At 30.4% G+C, this 21116-nt stretch overlaps 2 protein-coding genes and 1 long non-coding RNA gene across 3 annotated transcripts; 1 reads left to right on the top strand and 2 right to left on the bottom strand.

Annotated features, from left to right (window-relative positions):
* Positions 1-392: 392 nt before the first annotated feature.
* LOC115699212 (protein WHAT'S THIS FACTOR 9, mitochondrial) lies at positions 393-3677 on the top strand. The gene is made up of 2 exons (XM_030626507.2): positions 393-2068; positions 3219-3677. The coding sequence occupies exon 1, from the start codon at positions 485-487 to the stop codon at positions 2027-2029; it is 1545 nt and encodes a 514-aa protein (XP_030482367.2). The 5' UTR covers positions 393-484; the 3' UTR covers positions 2030-2068; positions 3219-3677.
* A 6717-nt stretch (positions 3678-10394) lies between these two features.
* LOC115708690 (uncharacterized) lies at positions 10395-11595 on the bottom strand. The gene is made up of 5 exons (XR_009683946.1): positions 11480-11595; positions 11225-11398; positions 11036-11140; positions 10794-10965; positions 10395-10696 (listed from the first exon to the last, which is right to left on the bottom strand). It is a non-coding gene; the product is annotated as an uncharacterized LOC115708690 (long non-coding RNA).
* Positions 11596-16755: 5160 nt separating this feature from the next.
* LOC115699983 (uncharacterized) lies at positions 16756-19507 on the bottom strand. The gene is made up of 4 exons (XM_030627527.2): positions 19432-19507; positions 18401-19318; positions 17603-18301; positions 16756-17510 (listed from the first exon to the last, which is right to left on the bottom strand). The coding sequence occupies exons 1-4, from the start codon at positions 19505-19507 to the stop codon at positions 16756-16758; spliced, it is 2448 nt and encodes an 815-aa protein (XP_030483387.2).
* Positions 19508-21116: the final 1609 nt, after the last annotated feature.

Here is a 21116-nt window from a genome sequence, read left to right as displayed (position 1 = left end):
TATGATTATATCATCTCAAACAAATTTACTGAACAACCAAACTAATATGAGGCATTGTTTCTGGATAATCAAAAAAAAATGAAAGAGTTATTTATGGCTCGGTTGGGCACTTGATGATATTGTTGAAGGAGGGATACCATAACCACAGCCACAATAAGAAGATTACTAATTAATTGCCTAATGATGAGGTTCACCACTCCTGTGATCATGACGATGATGTGTACCTAGAAAATTGAGAACATGATGATGATGATCCTCCGTCTACTCCAACAAATGCCATTATCATGACCATTGGTGATACACAGTCACAAGATGATGTCTTACTCTTAACTGGACCCCTAGGGGTACCATTTGTACTTAAATGTAATTTTTTATTAAGAAAAGGATAATTTATGTAAATTTCCAAAATCAAAACCCTTCTAAAACCCAAACCCTTGGACGACCGAAAACTCTGAGTCCGTTCTTCGGCTCTGTACCAAAGCCAATGTCTCCTCTCCGTTTCATCTTCATTTCACTGCCGAAGCCCCGCCCCCACTCACACCATCACTACCGGACCTTCATCGACGGCACAGCCATCAGATGGGTTAGAGACCGCGGCCTCGACCACGCCGTCGAGAGGGAGAAGAATCTCATACCCATGATCAAACTCAAGAACTTAATCAAATCAGAGCCCTCCAACTCTCTCCCTATCTCCATTATCGCCGAAAAAAGGGACTCCCTTAAGATACCTACTCGTCCCATCGAGTTCGTCCGCAAGTACCCCGCGATTTTCCAGGAGTTCCTCCCCGGCGGCACTGGATTCCAACCCCATATACGGCTCACACCCGAAGTCCTCGACATCGACGTTGAAGAACAGTTTATGTATCAGAGCGAGAGTTATAAGCAGCAGGTTGCTGATCGGCTCTTGAAGCTCTTGATGCTCTGTAGAACCAACAAACTGCCGTTAACCCTCGTCGAGCGCCTGAAATGGGATGTGGGTCTTCCTGAAGACTATCAGCAGAGCTTAATCCCCGAGTTCCCTGACTACTTTCGAATTGGAGTTGCCAAAGATCGCTCATCTGGACCATTTTTGGAGCTCGTTTGCTGGATTAGTGAAATGGGGACTTCAGTTATGGAGAAGAAGGTGATGAATGGCAAGTCCGATTATTGTAAAGGGATGCCTATTGCCTTCCCTATGCATTTATCTAGAGGTTTTGAAATGGATAAGAACATGAAGAAGTGGGAAGATGATTGGCAGAAGTTGCCTTATGTTTCTCCCTATGAAAATGCAACTCATCTTCCTCCTAAGGATGATGAATCAGATAAGTGGGCAGTTGCGGTTTTGCACGAGTTTCTGCATATTTTGGCTCCGAAGAAGACAGAGAGGGAGAATGTGTTGTGCTTTGGAGAGTATTTGGGTATAAGATCAAGGTTTAAGAGGGCACTTCTTTATCATCCAGGTATATTCTATATGTCAAGTAAGAATGAAACTCATACTGTGGTTTTAAAGGAGGGTTATAAGAGAGGTTTGTTAACTGAGAATCATCCATTGATGAACATGAGAAGTAAGTACATTCATCTTATGAACACTTTGAAAGAAGATAGTAAACCCATAAGTGTGCCTGGTGGAAGTGGTAGTGCTAAAAAGCAGAAGCAGAAGCAGACTACTTCTGATACCAAAGAAGGGGACAAAGAAGAGGAAGGAAGTAAAGAGGAGGAAGGAAGTATAGAGGAGGAAGAAAATGAAGGGGAGTTGTACCACTCCTCTGATGTTGAAGAGGATGATGATGACAGTAAGCAAGGTGTAGAAGAAGCTGTTGCAATTGCAAATAATAGAAGAAGATCAACGAAACCATATTCAGATAAGAAAGGGCGGGGCCGAAATTCAGAAAGGAGGTCAGCTGAAAAACATTCTGGCAGGACTAGAGGAAGATCTTCATCTTCGTCCCAAATTTCGCTAAAAACTGAAAACCATGGTAGAAGTTCAAGAGGGAGATCAAATCTTTCTAGTAGCAGGGGAAGGTCAATGCCAAACGATACTCCTAGTTAGTGAGATTCAGCTATTTTGCTGCAAGAGTATATACACAAGGTTTGTTTCAAGTTGTGCTCTTATATTTATTGAGTTTTACTTTTTGGATTTGTATGCTTTGAGAAAGAACGTGAAACTACATACTCAATTTGTCACTTTGGGCTCGGATGGCAAGATAAGGGATACTCATATATTGAATGGAGGGGGAATTTGCGAAGAAAGCAAAGCAAATGATGATATATTTGTGTGTTACATCATATTGGGAAAAACATTAAAAAGAAGAAGTAGAGAGATTCTAAAACGTGTTGACCCCTTGATAAGTAGTTGATCAACAGTCATAATAAATTAGAAAATATAGATAATCCTGTAGATGCAACTCTTTTAAAGTGCGTAGTCATGGACTCATGTGGAGGAACTGTTGCACGTTTTCTTGCACAATATTCCTGCTTTTGAGTATGGAAAAAGGTAGTCCTGATGGGCTCTCCATTGACTTACTAAACGAATGAGGGAAGGTTCACCTTGCAATTAGCTACCTAACCACAGTTGGTTGAAAACTATTGAACCCTGTATAATCAAGAATCTCTAAATTTGAGTGTCGTGAAGGATTTCTAGCAAGTTATTTTGTGGCTTGTTAATGTTCTGTTGTAATTGAATTGTTGTGTACATCTATTTCATTCGTTATCAGAAGTTCCAACTTTCTGTTTATGTGGGATACTCCTTTTCCACTAATGCAATGGGTGGTGCTCTTCCATCTTACCATGTCTACATTGACCTTGTTTAATTATAACACAAATGATATTTATAAACAGTTTTCTATTGAGCTCCTATTCTCTAATTGCTTTATACTGGAGATAGGAAGATAGGATTGCTTTTGTGTAGTACTTGTTGGCAACTCTAACGTTGTTCTGTTGTGTTTGTGCATACCAGCCTGGTTTGTGCACTTTTTGTTGGATGTTTTAGTTCTATGCACTATTTTTTTCTTGCTGCAAATTGTATGGATGTAACATTTGCTTGCTTTAATTTACTAGCTAAATACTGATTTACATTTATTCTTTAATGGAATGTCTATCAAATCTAATTCTATAGTTTAGTCTTGCATTGTTATATCTTAGTAAATCTATTTACTGCATAGTAATTCATATACGAACATCGTCATTGTTGACATTATACGGTGTGAATTCATCTTTACTGTAGTCTTGTTTGAATCCAGGTTGGTACCCATATTATCAAGAAGAGGGTTCATCTTTCATCTTCATGTGAAGCATCTGGAGCTCGCAAGGTGGTGCAGAAAGGAAGGTGAAGAATAACAGCTGAAAGAGCGAAGTGAATACATGTTGTGGGAAGGAATGTGTAGTTGAAACGATCACACATGCCCGATGTTGCAAAGATTGAATACAGTGGTTTGTTCTTGGTGCTGTTCCCTTCAATAGTCATTCAACTTCTGAGGGTTGTAAGTTCTCAGTTATTGTAATTTTTGTTTTAAATTCTAACTGCAATTTTGTTCTAATTTTGTCGGTTAAATCCTTAGCTTGTTTCTTATTGATGAATAAGTATAATTACTATTTAATATTTTAAAAGAAATTTAATTAATTAAAAAATGAATTTGGATACTGAAGATGTACAATTATTAGTGTTTTTTTTTTTCTTTCTTAAATCAAATTCTTGGTTTTGTTTTTGCTACTGAGTTCTTCTGGTATTAGTTTTAGTAAGTACAGGCATATCAAGTTATTTATAAAAAAAATTGTTTTCTTTGGAACATATTTGAAATTTGATTAAAACATGTGTATTGATAAAGTGACTTTACACAATTATACTTATAGAGACAAATAATGACAATTTTATTGGTAAAAAAATAGTATACTCTAATTATGTTATTTATTATTATATATAGCTTATTACAATCATATTTTTTTATATATATGAAAACCAATTACAACTTTCTTTTTTATAATTTTACTAATTAAGTGCAAAATATCATTACCGAATAAAGAAATTTTTAATGGGAACTAATACACAATAGCATCAAATTTTCTTAGCTATATTGTCAAATTAAATTATAATGATATATATTTTACTAATTAGTACCTAATTTTGTATGATACCATAAAGTATTATATAACATACTATAATCAAAAATATTTTAGATACTATGACATGTTATTTTAGATACCATGGCATGTTGTTTTAAATACCAATTAATATCGAATTATATAATAATGATGCATTTTACGTTAGTAGCTTATTGTTATAAAATGTCATAGTATCACATTGTAAAAAAATATCACTTAGTAACCTAATTATGTAGGATCTCATATGGTATAAAAGTCTTACTATAAACAATAACACTAGGTTACTTTAAATTGTTAAAAAAATGCTAACGAGTATCAAATTTAGTATTGAGTACTTTTTTATATTTTTCTATCAATATACCCATTCAGATGTGAAAATCAGCATAGAAAAATTGATTTTTGCTTTTGTGTTGAGAAATATTTAAAAAGAAATATATTAATTTAGTCAATTTAATAAATTGTATTTATATACACATTATTAAATTAAAAAAAATAATAATAGCCATAATAGAATGATAATTAAATGTTGAATGTTTGTTATTTATGTTAATTAATATTAGAATGTAAGTATATTAAAATATACCTAACAAATTAGTAATAATTTTCAATATAATGTATGTGAGTGTAAATTTCCCATTGATGTATTTAATTTATTGTGCTCTGTTTGGGTTTTTTGGATTTTTGATTGATGAATGATGAAGATTCAGATTAGAAAACTCAAGGTTTTTCAAGATAATTTTCTTTCAAATATATTGGATTCTATTAAATTTTAGGATAGAATTGGATTTAAAGGATGAACTCAAGATGGTCATAACTACTAAAGTATGCTCCGAGGGAAAACTATGGGGAAACATGATGAAAGAAGAGTTAAACAATCTCGATGACTTTTATGAAGAGCATAGAGATATATTTGTGTGGAAGAAGATAACAAAGACTTAAAAGATAACTAGGCGGCAACTACGTACAAAGCACGTTGTGTTTCATTATATATTTACATATTATATTATTTTACATATTCATAAATTTTAAAGTTCTATTTTTTTTTTTACATAAGATGTTTAAATATTTTAAAATATTACATTAGATATCTAATTCATAAAATATTAGTTTTATGTTATTTATAATTTAAGATGAAGAATTAGCAACTTCTTCTTGTTTTGCTTCTTCAATTGAGTATACATTGAAATTTTTGTATCTTTGAGTCTTCATCTTCTCTTGGTCAGCATAAATTTGTAGTATCCAATATATAGTTATCAATTCGTTTATAACAGTTTCAATATGTTTATTCTTTTCCTGAGAAATAAATTATAAAAGTTGGTATTAGTTTTTTTTTTTTTTTAGTATATAAAGAAATAAATATGTGTAAATTGAAACTATACCTCTTCAGAATATTCTATTATTTTTGTTGCATAACAACCCAAAACTTGTTCTGCTTCATGACCAAACATAATTACAGATACGCTTTCAGTATCGTCATTTATTTGACCATATATTCTTGCACTGCAAATATAGTACAATTTATATATATATTAATATTCTATTTTAAATATATGTTTGATATTTATATTTATTATATTAGATAGGTACCGTGGTGTAGCTGTTGATTCATATCCACATAAACAAAGAAATATTTCATTATAGTTTTTTTTGAGCTCCTTTGTTACATCCAGGACATGACATGTAGTAGAATGATTGTGATAAATTTGTAATAACAACTTTTTCTTGTATCCAGAATTTTGCAATCTAAATAATTAGATTATATAAAATAGTTAGCAATATTTTTAGATATAATTATTAATATATAGAAAGTAAATTTTACCTCTGTTGGTTGTAAAGCTGTCATTAAATATTGGATATTTCCGATCTTCACAATTTCTCTAATTCCAACTGATGATGAAGAGGCTGATGGATATGTACAACTTTTTGCAATTATATTTTTTATTTTTAATTTATTCTTGTCTGCCCTGAGAAATGTTATAATAATATATTGTTATAATTAATTATATGTTGCAATTTTTTATTAGTTGTTTATTTGATAATATAATGAATTTAATTTATTTGAGAATTTACCATTTTTTTCATTGTTGTTGCTTGTTGTAGTCGCGGATTGATTATGATGTTTGTCATTTTTGTCGTTGACAAAGTTAAGCCTTATATAAAATTAAAACAATGAATGAATAAATTATTATCTATAAAATCTACCAAAACACGAACTTCTATATGAATTATTGTTATTAGTGTATAACTAATTATTAATGTATATTTAAAAATTTCATTGAATATATATAAAAGTCTATAATATATAGTTACATGAAAAATTTATTTTTAAAAATTTATATTTCTTCATTTTTTTATATTATATAAATAATTTTTTTGTTTTTTTAAATTTTTCAGTTACATATTTTATTATTAATTATTAATAATTATATATATAAATCTATTTCACATGTTGTGCCTGTAATTTTTTTGTAGTATAAATATACATATAATTGCAGTAATATATTTGTTGCAAGTATGATTGGTTTTTCATCGATCATGTCCGATATTTTTTTGGGCTTCATCATTGACAAAGTGACCCCACATGGTTAAACAAATTGGCTTGAAACTAAACATTATAAATATTTGTTAAGTTTATATAATATAATTTAAAAATTTAATTTATTTTAATAGGAATTTAAATTTAGTTTAGTCAAGTTTTTTTTTTACCTCTTATCAATCAAATATATTTCTTGTATTCTTTTTATTCCATAGGTTGTTGTTACATCTTTCGGTTCCTTGACTTGTATTGCGACGGCTAATATATCTGTATTTTGATTATTAATTTTGTTTAGATTTAATAAAATATTTACATAGAAATAAAATATATTAAGTATATTAATATATAATTACCAATGTCTTCTTTAGAAGATATGTAGGGGTCTAAGTCATTAAAGTTGACTATTTTGTACTCTGGTTGTTGGTTTTTGTCTTCATTTTTTGTTGATTCTTTTATTTTTGTTGTACAGGTGATTATCCATTGGTATGGATAATTTTTGTATTTAAAATGGTCATGTGCTTTAGTAACACGTGTATTACTGATGTAATACCATTGATACATATTTAATGTATCTTTCCAAGTGTCAATATCAAATTCAAAAATTGTAGCTTCTACTTTATTTTCCTGTGTTAAAGTAATAGTATACAACTTCAATTAAATTTATGAAATTTAAAAAAATAATATTTAACATTCAATTGAGTATTAAATAAATTAATTTACCTTTGTATCAATAAGAGTTAACTTTTGATATTTTTTATGCTTGTATGGACTTGTTTGTACCAATGACTTATAACCAACGATCATCTTTGCTTTCGAGTTACTTGTTGTTGGATTAATATTGTTGATTGTAGTCTCCATATTGGTTAATTCTATCATTTTTAATATTTATTAACTATAGTGTTAGAAACATAAGAAATTGAAAATAATATAATTTATAAAATTTATTATATATTATAATATATATCAATCAAATCATGTGAAATAATATAGTACGAATATATACTTGTATTTAAAAGTATACTATCAATATTTCAATATTATGCATTTGTTAATTTTTCTTTCTTATTTTTTTTTTCCTGTTCTTATCATTTGTTTTGTTTATTAAGATAAATGATTGGATACACCATGTAGTAATTAGTAAAGTTTTTGTTTTTTTGATCTGAATAGTAAATAGTAAAGTTGAAATGTAAAAATTCCATTAAAGATCACTAACCAATTTAGTAAAGTAAGAGAACGACACTTATTAATTAATTAAGCATACAAATAAAATGGTATATTTTAAAAATAATTATTCGGCCCAAAATGTAAAATCAGCCCAGGAAAAAAGAAGCCCTAATTGGCGAACCCTAAGTAATTTTCCATGTAATTTTAAATCACTTTTGGCAGCCATTATTTTGTCTAAAAAATTCCAATTTATTAACTCTTCTTATCCTTTCTTCTTACGGCAGAAGCAATTTTTTTTTATGGTTGAGGAATTCTAATGGATGTCCCCTAAGTAATTTTCCATGTAATTTTAAATCACTTTTGGCAGCCATTATTTTGTTTAAAAAATTCCAATTTATTAACTCTTCTTCTCCTTTCTTCTTACGGCAGAAGCAATTTTTTTTTATGGTTGAGGAATTCTAATGGATGTCTCTCACGTTTTGTAAGTTTTTTTTCTTCTTCTTCAGATAACGCGGGTAGGGTTATGGTTGTAATGGGTTTTTGAAATCTATTATTTGGAATCAAATAATTGAAGAAGGCTACAAATTTGGGATAATGTGGGAAAGTAATGGAGTGATTTTGAATGAGAATGTTTTGGCAATCACAGGTATTGAATTTTTATGTTTGTATGATTTTTGAACATATGTTCTTTTGTTCCATGAAAATCAGGTTAGGGTTATATTCTTAGGAAACAATGTAATAATTTTTTTTCCTAATAACCACTAAAAGTCTTTTACTTAATTTTTAGTTTTCAAACAAACAAAAGAAAATAAAGTGAAATTGAATTAATTATTTCATTCTCCCAGAATGGAAGTAAATCTTAAACTTTACAAACAGAATGGAACTTTAATTTCCAATTAGTCGGAATTTTGAAGAAAAATGAAATTAATAAAGGCAGTATCAATATATTTATAACCCTAATATATTAATTTTTCTATTTTAAATATGAATGGAGAACGAGAAGATAGAATAATTTTTTTTTGGTTATTATTATCTATTAATTTTATATATAATCATGTTATAAATATAACTGACCTTTTGATTGTGTTTGTTATTAACTTTTATATTGAATTTCTTTATAAATTGAATGGTCGTGCCATTTAGAATTGTTGTAATGGTTGGAATTATTCAGAGCAATGAGAAGATATAACTTTTGGTGATTTTTTTTTTTTTTTTGCAACTTTTAGTGTTTTTACTAATGATTGAGTTGCTGCTTTGAAAATTCTATTTTCACTTTACTAAAAGACACCTTAACAGAGTGATGCTTTAGACCATACATTAATGGAAATTCATTCCAAATATTCAAGTTCCTCTGGTTCTGTTATCTTAGATTGGATCTGGTTTTATAATTATAACTGACATTTATTTTTTAATGTTGAAATTCCATATATTTTTTTATTACTACTAAGTCTGAGCTCCTATCTTTTGTGATCTGGTTTTTCATGTTGAAGAGGGCTGCGGAGGAACCACTTGGTCATGCAGCAGCCATAATTACAGATGTCCTTGAGAATGCAGAGACCAACAATGTTATCAATGCTTCACAGAAGCGGGCTCTCCTTCAAGAAATGGCATTGAGGCTGTCTTAAAAGTCTTGTTGTGCACCAGTAGGAGTGAGTTTTGTGGTTGTGTTTTTTTTTCATGAGATTTATATTCTGTTTGTCGCGGAATCGACACATGTAACTTTTTTTCGTTTCTTTTACAAAGAAATATTTTACTGATGTTGATCACTGAATGCTTTTAATTGAAGCATGATTGTACATGAACCTTGTTCAACCATGAGCTCGAGGGTTTTGAAGATGAATTGTATATGTTCAAGCGAAGCTAGACCGAGAGGCTTGGGTCCAAAGGAAGATTGTATAGAAATCCTATTTTGCCGCTTAGGTCGACTTGTATGTGAATTACTTGTAATATTTTAGATAAGATTTTTATGCAATCCTGAATATGTATTTATATTATTTTGATTTTAAGTTAAAGATAAATTTTATTATTACAAGTTATTTTATTTAATTAAGTTATTTTGCTTTACTCAATTGGCTTATTGATCCTGATTAACGGGTATTAGCATAATGTAAGGTATGTGATGTTCCTTTAATCATGACGTCGCAACAATATATAATAAAATTACAATTTTACTCTCACTACTACAAAAAGGGGTATTTTCGTCGTTTTATAAGTGACATATAAAGATTTTGCGTCGGTCTACAGAACCGACGTATAATCCGTAGACGTAAATAGTGTTTTATTTGCGTCGTTTTTAAAAAGACGCAAAATACAATTTTCGTCATTTGAAAACCGACGGTAAAAAATTACTTTTCTATTTTATTTTAAGCGTCGGTTAAAAAGTGACGCTAAATGTTTCATGGCATTTTAAAACTGTCACAAAAAACTTATTCCGTCGGTTTAAAAATGTCATCTGTATTACGAAAATACTTTTTTTTTTTACCTATTGCGTCACTTATAAAATGAAGCACAAATATAAGTAAGGGAAAATTGCAAACTTTTCATGCAATTTTCCCCACCTGCATTATCAAATTTTAGAATAACTCTATATAATAGTAAATACATAATACAAAAAAAATTAAAATAACATTTTTAAAACTTATATTAAATTAGTAATCGATTCTATTAACTAATCACACAATACCAAAATTGTTAATAAAATCGATTCTAAAACTTAAATTCCATGTATATCGTAAACTAAATATAAACTAATAATATATGCAAAAGATAACAATAATCATAAAACTTGTTACTCATGTATTATATCAAAAGTGTCGTAACCTTAAGTACTTAATCTATAATCAATGGCTTCACAAATTCGGCCAACTCATCTCGTACGGCATTGATCTCCTCGTTACTATAGGGAGCGTCTAACTTGAACTGTAAAATAAAAGATCAAAAAACATTAATCAACATATTAAAAGTATATATAATTAAAATACAAACTAAATAGAGAAGAGTAGTTATTCATGTTTACATGATTTTTCAAAAAACTTGCAGGATTAACAACCGTCATGAAACTCTGAATAATCTTCATAACATAATAACCACATTGTACTCCATCCGGCTGCTGTCGACACGTGTATTGGTTGATTTTTACTGGACCCTTGTTTCGTATATTTTTTTCGATCCTGTACATGTCCACAGCACTAAACAAAAAAGAAATTAATTAATGAATTGATTTATAACATAATCTAAATTTAAAAAATTATAACTTACTTTTAAATACATTTCATAATATCAGTTCGGATAAAGTCATTCGTCGAGTCAAGATATGCAACACTTTGAGTATTGGCATGAATCATAATTGTCAACCAGTGATCACTACAGAACAAAACATGTTAATTCAGTCAACTCACTAATCGATCCATTAGTTTGTTACATTTATTAATATAAAAACATACTTACTCTGAATTCCACGGACTTATCAACCATTGTTCAGGTTGCATACCCATCATTCGCTGACATAGATTCTCTGAACGTTGTTTGAGTTTACCAGCTTCAGTTGATACTGAAGCAGGATTATTAAATGCATATGTATTCCTCAACCCACCAAGATTAAGTGTGTGTTCTTGCAAATAACTAAATTAAAACAGATTATTAATAAACAGTTGTATATATAATTTTTAACTTAGATATTAACTTAGTTATTAACTATTATACCTGCACCAAAGAGACATAACAGTATTTCCAATCTTATGGAGCTCGCACACATCTTCCACCTCGTCAGCGCTGATCCAACACTCTTGGCCTTCTCCTCCGAACACTTCCAGTTTAATATAGTATCTATTTGATTTCTTAGCAGGCCAATTCTTCACAATCTCTGAAAGTCCAGACAATAATTGTGTCTTTGCAGGGGGAATGTACCGTTTGACAGACTGTTTATTAGGCCCCTTTGGGTTTATCGGTGGCTGAGTCGGTGGAGCCAAATGATCTCTTGAAACTTTCTTCTTTCCTTTCATCTACATCAAACAATTAATTACAATTTCAAAATATAATAATATTGACAGCCTAAGATGCAATTTTAAGGTTTTTGTAAGAAATTATTAGTATCCAAGAGTTTAGAAAACATAAAATCATAAATCATAATAGATTTGTTTTCTCCCGAGGTTAAAGTCTTAAAATACTTACAAAACTAGCTTTGAATAGATCATGGCCACAGAATTTTCACCAATAATGCATTCCCATCCCACTAGACACTATCATTAGCTTCTTTAAAAAGAAAGTATCACCAAATAACTATTTGAGTTCAACCTACTCATTATTCAAGAAAATATACTTGAAAAGGAAAAAAAAATGATGTACCTTCGCTAAATCATCTGGATGTATGTTGATTAGGTTCTTTGGCCAAGCTACAAAATTGTTTACAGCTAAACCAACTGTGTCGAAGCCTTCATGTTCTATATGGCATGGTAGAATGGCATTTTCTTCAACCACCTTCTCAATAAAGACACGTTTGAAATCATCAAACTTCTTTTTTACTCCATGTATTATAATATTGCCTTCTTTGTCTGCCTTTTCAAGTTTCACATAACCTGATGCAACTAAGACCGGATCTTTTTCTTTGGGATCAATCACGTACATATCACACCTCAATCTCTTCATTTGCAAACAAAACAAGAGACAAACAAAATTTATTTTAAAAAAAACTTAAATAATTATGATATAAAAATTAAACATGCATAATGAAAATTATTTTAAAAAGCAAGTAAATAATACATTATCAGAAGTAACCGGAGATGGTGCTGGTGGAGCAGCTGCACAAGGTGTGGCTGGTGGGGCAACAAGTGGAGGTGTTGGAATAGTGGCCTTGGGAGCTGGTGGAGCAGAGGCCTTGGGAGCTGGTGGAGCAGAGGCCCTGACATTTGGTGGAGTAGAGGCCCTGACAGTTGGTGGAGCAGAGGCCCTGGCAGTAGGTGTTGCTCCTAGAACTGAGGTAACAGCAGCAAAAGCTGGTTCGTTGGATGCTCCCCCAACAGCAGCAAAAGCTGGTTCGTTGATATAATTGTATGTATTATATTTTCATTAGTTCGGTGCTCTTTAATATTGTGAAAACCTGTAAGAATATTTCTGCTACAAAAATTTTAAACATTTTTTTCTTCTTTTTTTCTTTAATGGATTATATAAATGTAATGCATATCTATAAAAAAAAACAAAACTATATGGAGAATTATGTAATGCAAGAATGAGTTTCCCCCTATTTTATATAAACACTTTTTTTTGGTAAGCAATAAGCAATTTAAATACCAAATTTTATAATAATCATATAATAGATTCATAAAACTAAACCTAAATATTAAAAACTGGATCAATCCTTATAATTGGCAAACCTGTGACAGAGACGCATTTTTATCTATTAAGGTTTTTCCATTTTGACCACAACATTCTTGCATTACATAATTAGATTGAATACAAACATCTAATTACCAGTTCTTACCAGAAATTAAAGAAGAAAAAGCTTTCTTTACTCCATTGATAAATGAAGCCTTATGATAAGAACTATAATTGGTGATTTCATTTTTGTTAAAAACTCGAGTTTTTGATAATGATTAGATCCAAACTGAAAAAGTTTTTACAGCTATATTCATTCAGTATTCTATATGAAGTTTTTGCAAATTGCTAATTATAAAACTCTGCACTATTTTTGTTGAAAGAATCAAAATTAGTTACCTTCATCAGAATCATTATCTGCAGCATTGGACCATTTTGGGATGAACCAACCTGTGAAATTGAAAGCAATGGTTAAAGCTACAATCTTTTTAAGGACCCTGAATATAAAAAAATCAGATCAGTTCAAAAATATTGTATTTTTAACACTATTCAATACGAATTATACTTGTTTTTCTATTTCATCTAATTACCAGTTCTTACCACAAACACATTTATTGAATACAAATCATATTCTAAATCTTAATATAACCTAGTTTAAAAACCCTAATTTCAAATTAAAGGGAGAATTAGATAATCAAAACTAGCAATGTAAATCTTTCAATCTAAATGTATAACATTCAAATCTGAAACCCCCAAATCAGAAGCTACCAATGATATAAAATGATAAATTATTTTTTGATGATAAAAATGAGAGACTGAGAGAGAGCGATAGATTATAGTTGAAAGCAAGAGAGAAAGAGATGGAACGACAGAGAGATGGAACGACAGAGACTTACGGAGGTGGGAGAGGAGACCTACGACAGTGAGCTTCAGAATCGCATCAGGCCCTGTTCGAAAATGTGTGTCTCTATGGCCGGTTCGAAATCTCAGTTCAGAGAGCTTCAGACATTCAAAATCGCAAGAGAGAAAGAGAGGGGAAAGAGAGAGACCTTCAGACTGAAATCGCAAGAGAGAAAGAGAGGGAAAGAGAGCTGTTCAGAGAAAGAGAGGGAAAAGTGAAAATGATATATAGTGTATTCGACTGTTTGTAAGTGAACAATATGAGAATCTGCGTCGTTTTCTCACACTCACAATTATTTTTAGCATCGTTTTTAAAACGCCACACAAAGCTTAAGTGAGGCTTTTAAAACGACGCTAATAATGAACGAATTTTTTAAATTTCTTTGACTTTTACCGTCGGTTGGGTAATTAGTGACAAAGATAGAACCGACGCTATTTGTTTATTTTTTGTGACATTTTAAAAGTGACGAATATATTGAATATAGTACTATTCACGTCGGTCAACGCGATGAACAGTCGCGTTGACCGACGTGAATAGTGAATTTTGTGGTAGTGTCTTTTGGGTTAAAATTATGAAAATACCCCTAACACACAATTAGAGTCTTAAATTCAAATATTCTCAAATAATATCACATAATTGATTATATTATAATATAATTCTACGTTAACTTTTAAAAAATAATTCCACCCACAATAAAAAAGAAAAAAATTAAAATATTCTCAAATAATATCACATAATTGATTATATTATAATATAATATAATTCTATTGTAGTTAATGTATATTTTCTGTGTATATTGTAGTTAATGTATATACCGGAGCACAGCAGGATACCGGCTCATATCAATACCTCTCTTACCCAGCCAAATTTTCTTTTATTATGTTCTTTATTTTTATTAATAAATTTCTGTCTTTTAAATAATATAAATAAAGATTTAGTACAATATTATAACTTATAATAGATATAAATAAGAGAAATATGTCTTATTTGGAAATACATGTACATTGAGAATTTATAAACCTAATCTTGACAATTCAAGTAATTCAGTAAATACAATAATTTTTGTGTAATTTTTTTCAAGTTTCTGATATGATACTGGTCGTATTAAAATCTTTACTATAGATGATGTTTTTGCCCTTGATAAAGCTACATATAATTGGCCATGTGAGAATACTGGCTGAGGCAAATAAATACCAACATAATCCAGTATTTGTCCTTGTGACTTATTTATCGTCATTGCGAAACTTAATCTAATTGGGAATTGAGTTCTTTTGAATGGAAACCCAGCATTTTCATCAACATTAGGTAAGAACGGAATCCTTGAATGAATACTCTTTTTCCAATATAATGTCCCACTGCAATTTCTGCATCTATGATATTTCGATCAAAACCTCTGCAAATTAGGCAGGTTCCATTGCATAGTCCTTCTGAAGCATTGATGTTTCTGAGTAGCATTATTGGACAATTCTTCTTTAAGTATTAATTCATGTGGCGGGAGTCCATTAGGAGTTAATTTGTGTAAGAAATCTTCCATTACAGGTTGTTCAGATACATCTATCGTTTCGTCATAACTGTAATACCGTTGTGCTTCACCAGGGAATCTATTAATTAACAATGTGTTTATTTCATCTACGAAATCATTTTTCGGTGTTAATATTGCTCGATTCATCATAGTTGAAATATTGTTAGAAAAATCAGTAAGGTTGTTGAAAACATCTTCTATCAGTTGATCAACGGAAATCTTTTCTTCAATGTATGGAATAAGCATTTGGTGTGGTATTTTTATTATTTCATTAACTGTGTTTGGAGGCATTCCGTTTCCAACTTCTAATACATAATTTGAGAATGCTGGATCTAATCTTGCTCGCATGTTTTCTATTAATCAAAATTTGGTTAATGTAGACCACAAATATGAATATACCAAACTTGATTGAACTTGTTCTTCTCTTGTACCTTTACGAACAACTGGTAAAACTTGTCTAAAATCTCCGCCAAAAACAACTACTTTTCCTCCGAATGGTAGATCTGAATCAGTAATATCCTTTAGCATTTGGTCAAATGCTTCTAAATGTTGTTTTCTTGTCATTGGAGCTTCATCCCATATTATTAATTTTGCTTGGCGAAGTAAGTTTGCTAGACCACTTTGTTTGCTCACGGAACATGTGTTTTTATCTCCAGTATGAAGTGGAAGTTTAAACCTTGAATGTGCAGTTCTCCCACCAGGAAGAATGGATGCAGCAACACCTGAAGATGCAGTTGCTAAAGCTACTAAATTTTTTGATCGTATTTTAGCCAAAAGAGCCTTGTATAAGAATGTTTTTCCAGTTCCACCAGGTCCATCTATAAATAAAGCAGCACTTTTATTGTCAAATACTTTTTGTAGGATAGCATCGTAAATTTCTTTTTGTTCGTTATTTAAGTATTCTGATGCTGCATTTTTTTCTTCTGGGACTTCGACACCTAGTTCATCGTTGATTTCTCTTGTCTGAATTTCTTCATCATCAAATGAGATGTGGTTGTCTATGAGATTGAATGTGTTAATATCTTTCCCCATTGACTCAATCGCTAAAGCAATTGACTTCAGTGCTTCGAGTCTTACGTTTGAAGTGGAATCTTCTGATGTTTTGTAATCTATTGACATGTCTTTTTCGAATCGCTCCCACAGATATCTTGGATTATTAGGATTACAGAAGACCAATATTGTTGCAAATAACCGTCTCAAACTGTTTGGCATTTGGAATATCGATGCTTCTTGCAAACAATCTTCTTAGGTATTATCTGTTTGGAGAAGACCACGCATTGTTGCTGCATCACGAAATGTTGGAGCTACTATTCCATCAATATGTCTTAGATCTTCGAAGGATGTAGGTCCTCTTACATGGCTTAGTAGTAATCGGAGATAATATCTTTCACCTTCAAGGGGATTTGCTGTAACAATTCGTCCTATTACTTTTTTCTTTTTCCGTGGAGTCCATTGTTTGTGTTGATTGTCCCATACGTAATGTTGTGGAAATTCTTTGTATAGTAGTTTTTTTGCATTTTCATCTACTTTATTGGTGGCAAAGAATTCTGTAAGCATAGATTTTTGATAACGGTCTGAATTTAAAATATTATTTAGATCTCCATTTCCATGGAAAGTGACTGATTGTTGATCTTCAAGATGTAAATGTAAGCTATATACTGATGGATACATTTCATTTATAATAAATCCATATATTCTCCACATAGCTTCTGGAGGGGTGATCCATCTACCACACTGATATTGTTTGATTTCATCTACTTCATTAATACTTTCTTCCGAAGTCAAGTTAAAAGTAACCCGATCATGACCTTTGTAAATGTACTTGTAGAGATATTTGACTGCTTTTATCGTTGAGCAAATTTTGACATTAATGTGACAATCAAATTTTGCTAGTAAATATGGATTATATGGAACAACCCAACGATTGTCTAATTTGCTTCCTCTTACTTTAACATATACCCCATTATGTGGACGCTTATAGATAGGAAAGCAATCACTACCTACAGTTGTGTTTGGTGCATAGTTTTTTGGATAATTACTTTTGCAAAATCCATTTTTTTCATGCAAATATTTGACGGTTTCAATACTCCACATGGTCCGTGCATCATATGCTTCACAACGGTTTTATAAAGATGGGGGTTTGTGTTTTTATCGGGTATTTCTGCTGAAACAATTTCATCAAAAGATTCTGGTGCATATAATTTGTAGTCTCTTTGTAAGATAATTAAGAAGTGGGCATGTGGAAGACCACTTTTTTGGTGCTCAATGACGTAAACATAAGCTGAAACTTCACCGAATATTTTTCTCTTAAATAATTCATCTTTCATTTCTTCTAATTTTGAATGAAAAACTCGAGAAACCAAGTCAGGTCTATTTTGACTCTCTTCATGTTCTTCTAGTTCATTAATAATTTCTGGCCAATTTGGATTGCATGTCATTGTTAAGAAAATATCAAGTTTTCCATAATGTTGAACTAAAGCCATTGCTTCCATGTATCGTTTTCTCATGTCCCTCGGACCTCCAATAAATGATGATGGGAGAATCATACGTTTTCCAATATTAGAAGCATTTCTTTCTCCGAGAGTAAATGTATCGACAATACCTCGATATATCTCATGCCGAAATTCTTCTTGGTAGCGTCGATAATAATCCAATCTTGACGTTTCAATTTTAACATACATATCAACAACATATTGTTGTAATAGTCTTCCAAACTTAAGTAAGATTGAATTGTCATTTTCTCGAATCTGTAGTTTGTAACAGTAATATTCACGGCATGAAACTACTTCCCCTTTTTTTCGTTTGTTTAATACTGTCAAAGTAAAACGTAAGTAAGTTCTTGTTAATTAAATATTTATAATTAATTTGTATTTTAATATTATTATCTAACCTCTTTCTTCTCTTGCAATTAATTCATCTGCATTGGTTGATTGGTCAGGGTTTACAGATTGATTTATTTCATTATATGTAGAATTGCAACCTCCACTATTCCTTTTAATGTCTTCATGCCATCCAATATCTCCATAGGGAAACAACAATGGATATTGTAGTGGATTATAACAACCGTAATAGTATTGCACTTTATGACTTAAACCAGAATGATTATATACAAAAATGTCACGACCAATTAGTTCTTCACCATCATCATTTTCTGTCCATATTGCTGCAACTTGTGAAGACGTTGGGGCATTGTAAACGAGTTGATATAGTCCAATATCTGTTCGTATAATTATTTTTTGGTTTTCAAGATGTTCCAAATCACCTAGTGATCTGAAAAATGAAGAATATGGATTGATTTGGAGAATTTCTATTAGTTCAGCAACAACTGATGGAACCATTATTTTTGAATCTGAAAGATAATTTTCTAATTCATGATCTGTGTCATAGAAATATAATTGTAGCTTAGACGGATGGCCATTTGAGGGAAGCAAATCATTAATGTAGTGATATATTTGTCCTTGACTTCTGAAAGTGTAGATTCCTTTATTCCTTCGACAAAGATCTTTATCAACTTTAACTCCAAATGATGTAAATGCAAACTTGTTGTTGTAAGTGCGAATATATGTCCTAAATTGAGTAGATTCATATGTGTTACTTGTTAACAAATCACGAAGCTTTTCATGAACATTGGTTTTGGCTAATCGAATCTTTCCATTAGCACAACAAAATTCAGTTGTCTCATGAGGATATCTTTTTGCTTTGCAATGTACACATATTGGGATTAATTTCAAAGTAGAAGAAGCTTCATATGGGACATCATTGACAAATTTTCTAATCTTTAAGTTGGGATATGATTTGTTGTTTGGATCTGTTTATACACCAAAAAAATATTGTAAATTAATTATGTATTATTTGTTTATTTTCAAATGAAAACTTAGTATATAAACTTAAATAATTTATATGTAAATAAAAATTAGTTACCTGCATTAATTGTTGATAGTTGTGTAGACGTTTCACAAATATTATTCATGACATTATCAGCTTCCTTACTTCTCATTGTATTATTATTAGCCTCGTGAAAGTGATTTTGGATGCTTGATGATGATTCATCTATAGAAATTGCATTATTTCTTGCAATTTTTTTTTTTGAGCATATCTTTCTCTTTTTCTTTGACAAATTTTTTCTTTCATTTCTTCTCATAGATCTTTATAAAGTTTTTTTTTTTTCATTTTCTTTTCCTGGTTTACAAAAACAAATACAAAAACTATTAAATTAATTTTTTATTATTTAAACTGCAAAATGAAAATATGAGAAGTTAAAAGTTATAAGGTTTAGTTCCTACATATTTAAATGATAATAGTATATATTATGATAGTTTTCTAAATACTTGAATTATTTTTTTTTTAAATTAGCATTTTTTTAGTAATTTTTTTTTCTCAATACCACAAATAATTTTGAAATATAATGTATTAATTATTACAATTTACAACTAAACTAATTGGAATAACTTTGATATATTTAACTAATATTGATATTAATAGTTAAAAGAAACAATCAAATTTAACCAAATAACTTTCATCTAAATAAGTAATATTAATTGTTACAAGTTACAGCCAAATTAAATAAAATAAATGAGACCTACAAACAGGACAAGTTGGATTCCTACGAAGCCAATTAGCAATACAATCTACATGAAATAAATGCATACATGTGGGCATTTTTGCACCATTTGTGCCTATTTTAAATTCTTCTAAGCATACGGGACAATTTTCACCTAAACACTTATCATTTTCTCCCACTACATAAGCATCAAGGTAAGAAATTACAATGTCGGCATTATCCGTAAATGGAAACCAATCCTCATCATTAGCCATGTATGCTTTTAATTTGTAGCTGTATTTATCAATGTTGTAAAAAATAATTAATAAATAATAAAATGTCAACAAATAGCAGTTAAATATAAAAGTATATTATAATATAATTTAAATTATAACTTTTCCAAAAAAAATGGTATATTTTAAAACTAATTATTCGGCCCAAAATGTAAAATCAGCCCAGGAAAAAAGAAGCCCTAATTGGCAAACCCTAAGTAATTTTCCATGTAATTTTAAATCACTTTTGGCAGCCATTATTTTGTCTAAAAAATTCCAATTTATTAACTCTTCTTATCCTTTCTTCTTACGGCAGAAGCAATTTTTTTTTATGGTTGAGGAATTCTAATGGATGTCCCCTAAGTAATTTTCCATGTAATTTTAAATCACTTTTGGCAGCCATTATTTTGTCTAAAAAATTCCAATTTATTAACTCTTCTTCTCCTTTCTTCTTACGGCAGAAGCAATTTTTTTTTTTTTATAGTTGAGGAATTCTAATGGATGTCTCTCACGTTTTGTAAGTTTGTTTTCTTCTTCTTCAGATAACGGGTAAGGTTATGGTTGTATGGGTTTTTGAAGTCTATTATTTGGAATCAAATAATTGAAGAAGGCTACAAATTTGGGATAATGTGGGAAAGCAATGGAGTGATTTTGAATGAGAATGTTTTGGCAATCACAGGTATTGAATTTTTATGTTTGTATGATTTTTGAACATATGTTCTTTTGTTCCATGAAAATCAGGATAGGGTTATATTCTTAGGAAACAATGTAATAATTTTTTCTCCTAATAACCA

This window comes from Cannabis sativa, chromosome 8 (genome assembly GCF_029168945.1).
Source record: "Cannabis sativa cultivar Pink pepper isolate KNU-18-1 chromosome 8, ASM2916894v1, whole genome shotgun sequence".
Classification (NCBI taxonomy): Eukaryota; Viridiplantae; Streptophyta; class Magnoliopsida; order Rosales; family Cannabaceae; genus Cannabis; species Cannabis sativa.
This window is presented reverse-complemented; position numbering and strand designations above follow the sequence as displayed.

Bases quoted from the DNA above. Each gene is read 5' to 3' on its own strand.
- LOC115699212 (XM_030626507.2), top strand. From the start codon at position 485: ATGTCTCCTCTCCGTTTCATCTTCATTTCACTGCCGAAGCCCCGCCCC.
- LOC115699983 (XM_030627527.2), bottom strand. From the start codon at position 19,507: ATGAGAAGTAAGGAAGCTGATAATGTCATGAATAATATTTGTGAAACG. The intron at 18,302-18,400 runs GTTAGATAATAA...AACGAAAAAAAG, and splicing joins AATTGCAAGAGAAGAAAGAG to GGGAAGTAGTTTCATGCCGT. The intron at 17,511-17,602 runs GTGGAGTATTGA...ACACAACTGTAG, and splicing joins GCATATGATGCACGGACCAT to GTAGTGATTGCTTTCCTATC.